At 49.8% G+C, this 3,496-nt stretch overlaps 1 protein-coding gene across 21 annotated transcripts in view; it reads left to right on the top strand.

The window, feature by feature from the left end:
- Positions 1-3,496, top strand: part of OBSCN (obscurin, cytoskeletal calmodulin and titin-interacting RhoGEF) — a 203,694-nt gene that overhangs the window by 53,235 nt on the left and 146,963 nt on the right. For all 21 annotated transcript variants that reach the window (XM_025211633.1, XM_025211618.1, XM_025211620.1 and 18 more), the window contains exon 13: positions 1,022-1,297. In XM_025211633.1, the coding sequence (XP_025067418.1) occupies positions 1,022-1,297 (276 nt within the window). The remainder of the gene's footprint in view (positions 1-1,021; positions 1,298-3,496) is intronic.

Below are 3,496 nucleotides of genomic sequence, written 5' to 3'. Positions count from 1 at the left end.
GGCGCCCAGAATTGCACACAGTACTCCAACTGCGGTTTGACCAGCGCCCGATAGAGGGGAAGTATCACCTCCTTGGACCTATTCGTCATGCATCTGCTGATGCACGATAAAGTGCCATTGGCTTTTCTGATGGCTTCGTCACACTGCCGACTCATGTTCATCTTGGAGTCCACTAGGACTCCAAGATCCCTTTCCACTTCCGTGCCACCCAGCAGGTCAGTCCCTAGGCTGTAGGTGTGCTGGACATTTTTCCTCCGTAGGTGCAGCACTTTGCATTTCTCCTTGTTGAACTGCATTCTGTTGTTTTCTGCCCATTTGTCCAACCTGTCCAGATCTGCTTGCAGCTGTTCCCTGCCCTCCGGCGTGTCCACATCTCCCCATAGCTTTGTGTCATCCGCAAACTTGGACAGAGTACATTTCACTCCCTCGTCCAAGTCGCTGATGAAGACATTAAAGAGTATTGGTCCAAGGACCGAGCCCTGTGGGACCCCACTGCCCACACCCTTCCAGGTCGATACCGACCCATCCACCACGACTCTCTGGGTGCGGCCCTCCAGCCAATTCGCCACCCACCGGACTGTGTAGTCATCCAAGTCACAGCCTCTTAACTTGTTCACCAGTATGGAGTGGGATACCGTATCGAAGGCCTTCGTGATGATGGTGATGGTGATGACAATGTCCTGGATGTGTTTAGGTAATAAAGGAGAGACCTGAGAAACTGGTGTGTGCATGTATGTGTGTGTGTGTGTGTCTGTGTGTATGTGTGTATATGTTTGTTTGCCAGGATAGATAATTCTCACTTGTGGTTGTTCTGGCTCAGGATATCCTAGGACAGACTTTTGTCTCCAGGTCGTCCATTAAATCAGCCATTGTGAACCCTTGACTGATTCCAGTCTTTATAACACTAGTACTGCTGGCCATGGATTTGTTTATCACAGGTTCAGCTAATGCTATGGATCTGAAAACCGCCGTCTGAAAAGGGAAGCATCACTCTGACTCTGTGCTTTCTCTTCACTTACAGAAGTCGAGGATGCCTTTGTAAACAAGGAGAAGGTGCAGAAGGAGGTGAAGGCTGCCCTCAAGGAAAGCGCCACCTTGAGCTGCGAGGTGGGCCAAGCTAAGACAGAAGTGAAGTGGTACAAGGACAAAAAACTGATCACTGCCAGCAAGAAATTCAAGGTGGAGTCTGAGGGCAAAGCCCGGCACCTGGTCGTGCAAGAGGTGGAGAAGAAAGATGCTGGAGAATACACCTGTGAGGCAGCCGGCCAGAAACTAACCTTCAAGGTCACCATCACAGGTGAGACAACTCTGTTTTCCTCTATTTTTCCTCTTCCTAGCAGGTTTAGCAGATTGAATAAATGCTATATTTTAAGAATCCTGTACACTGGAATTTCATTTGTTGGAGCAAATTAAGGGATCAGTTGTGGTTCCTGTAGCTTTGATGCACAAATGGGTTGAGGACTTTGGAAGCCATGTATTGTTTTTAGTAGTTTATAAGTACTTTAAGACAGGGAAGATTATCTTCAACTTATCTGGAATGGGCCCAGCCTATTATGAACAAGCAGCAGCCCCTCCTTTCTTACAGGTATGTTGGTTCACCCAGAGCGTTGGTGAAGAAATGTGCCAGCCTTCATTTAGGTGCAACCCCAGGGAGGTTGCAGAGCTGGGCCGTAGTGAAGTACCATGCAGAGGTGTTTGCACTCCCTAAAGGTTTCTCTATGTTGGCCCCAGAGACCTGGTGGGGGAGACAAGGGATTGCCTTCACATGAGCTCAGTGTGCCTTACCAACCACACAGGTGGCAGGTGGGGCAGAAGGTGAGGCCTGGAGTGTTATCTGCATGTGAGCTGTGCTGAAACCACCTGGGAGCCTGGACTGAGGCAAGATGGGTAACATCTTGCAATGATACTCAGAGCTAGGTTGTGTCTTTCCAGGGATGAGGGCAGAAGGAGCCCTCCTGGGAAATAGATACCAGAGGATGCACTTACTATGGAGCTCTAGGTTAAAAAAGTGGATTTTGCCACCCCAGCTCACCCATCCTTTTCCTGCAGACAGACTGGTGATTGTAGCCTTATGGGAGAGAAGCATTTCATTCTCTCAGCATGAAGCTGCATAGTGGATCTTGCTCAGGGGACCAGCGATAAAGTCCACAATGATCATGTGTTATTTGTAGTAAGGTGCCTCCTTCCAGAACGGTGTAGATTTGCAGATGTGAATAGGGGAAGTTCAAGAGTCATGCTTGAAGCACACAGCTTGATCTATACAGAGTGACACAGAACTAGTTTAATCTAGTTCACTGATTCTTAACCAGGCTGCTTTGGCATCGCGGGTGCTGTGAGATCCTTTGAAGGGGCCCACAGGCTCCTGCACAAAACTAGCATGGTTAGGTATGCAAACACACATGATTAACAAGATAAACCCAGAGATTTCAAATAGGAATCCACACTATCAAAACCATTCTGACCTGTCATAAACTTTTTAAGTTCTTTGCAGCACAACAGTTGCTCTATTATTTTTCCATAGTCACAAGTGAAAGCTAAGAGCTGACATTTTCAGAGCAGTGGTTTGAGTCTAAAAAGGTTGAGAACTACAGAGCTAGTATTTAGGGCAGGGTGGGCAAAGTCCACCCTGTGGCAGACTCCATTTCCCAGCAGCCCCTGCCTGCGTCACTGGGGCTGGCTTCCAGTGGTCATGCCATGACAGCATGGGGCCGGGGTTTCCGTGGAGACTGGCCCCAGGCTGGGCTTAATTTGTTTGAAAACCTAGTGTGTGCAAACACTGATACGAGACTCCAAAGCTTAATTTGTTTGAAGGCCTAGTGCATGAAGACATGCAGACGTGGCTGGACAGGGAGCTACTCAGGGACTAGGCTCTTGCGGTGGTGCCAGCATGGTCCAGAGCCAGGCAGAGCTGCGATCTGCAGCCCGCACACCCTGAGCAGCAGTGTGCCAGCAGCAGATCATAGCTCTGCACCACTGTCACCACTGCAAGATCCCAATCCCAAGCCTGGAGTAGCTCACTGCCATGTGCCATACCCTGCCAGCACTGCTGGGGCCAGTCTCCATAGAAACCCCAGCCCCATGGTGCCATGGCACCACCCTGCTGGGATCTCCATGGAAGCTGGCCCTAGTGATGCAGGCAGGGGCTGCTGGGAAATGGAGTCCAGCTGCCAGCCGGATCTGCCATTTTGCCCATCCCTGGTTGAGGGTATGAGACTTGGACTCTCTTCCCCTCTATGTCTATTGCCAGTTCTTTATAGTCCTTGTGGCAGGGGCTACCTCCAATGTGTTTGTATGGTGCCAAAAACGCAGATGCTAATTTAATGCTACTGCTACTTCCTTTCCTGTGTTCTTGTGATGAGGTATTGGCAGAATTCACAGATTTCATTGGAATCTGACAGGCTGCCCTGCAAGCACTTCTGCCATGGCCTTGGACTTGCAACCTCTGGGCTGTCAACTATATGCCTTAGTGCCCACGCTGCCTCAGCTCCCCTTCCTG

Source organism: Alligator sinensis, unplaced genomic scaffold, assembly GCF_000455745.1.
Source record: "Alligator sinensis unplaced genomic scaffold, ASM45574v1 scaffold1398_1, whole genome shotgun sequence".
NCBI lineage: Eukaryota > Metazoa > Chordata > Crocodylia > Alligatoridae > Alligator > Alligator sinensis.
This window is presented reverse-complemented; position numbering and strand designations above follow the sequence as displayed.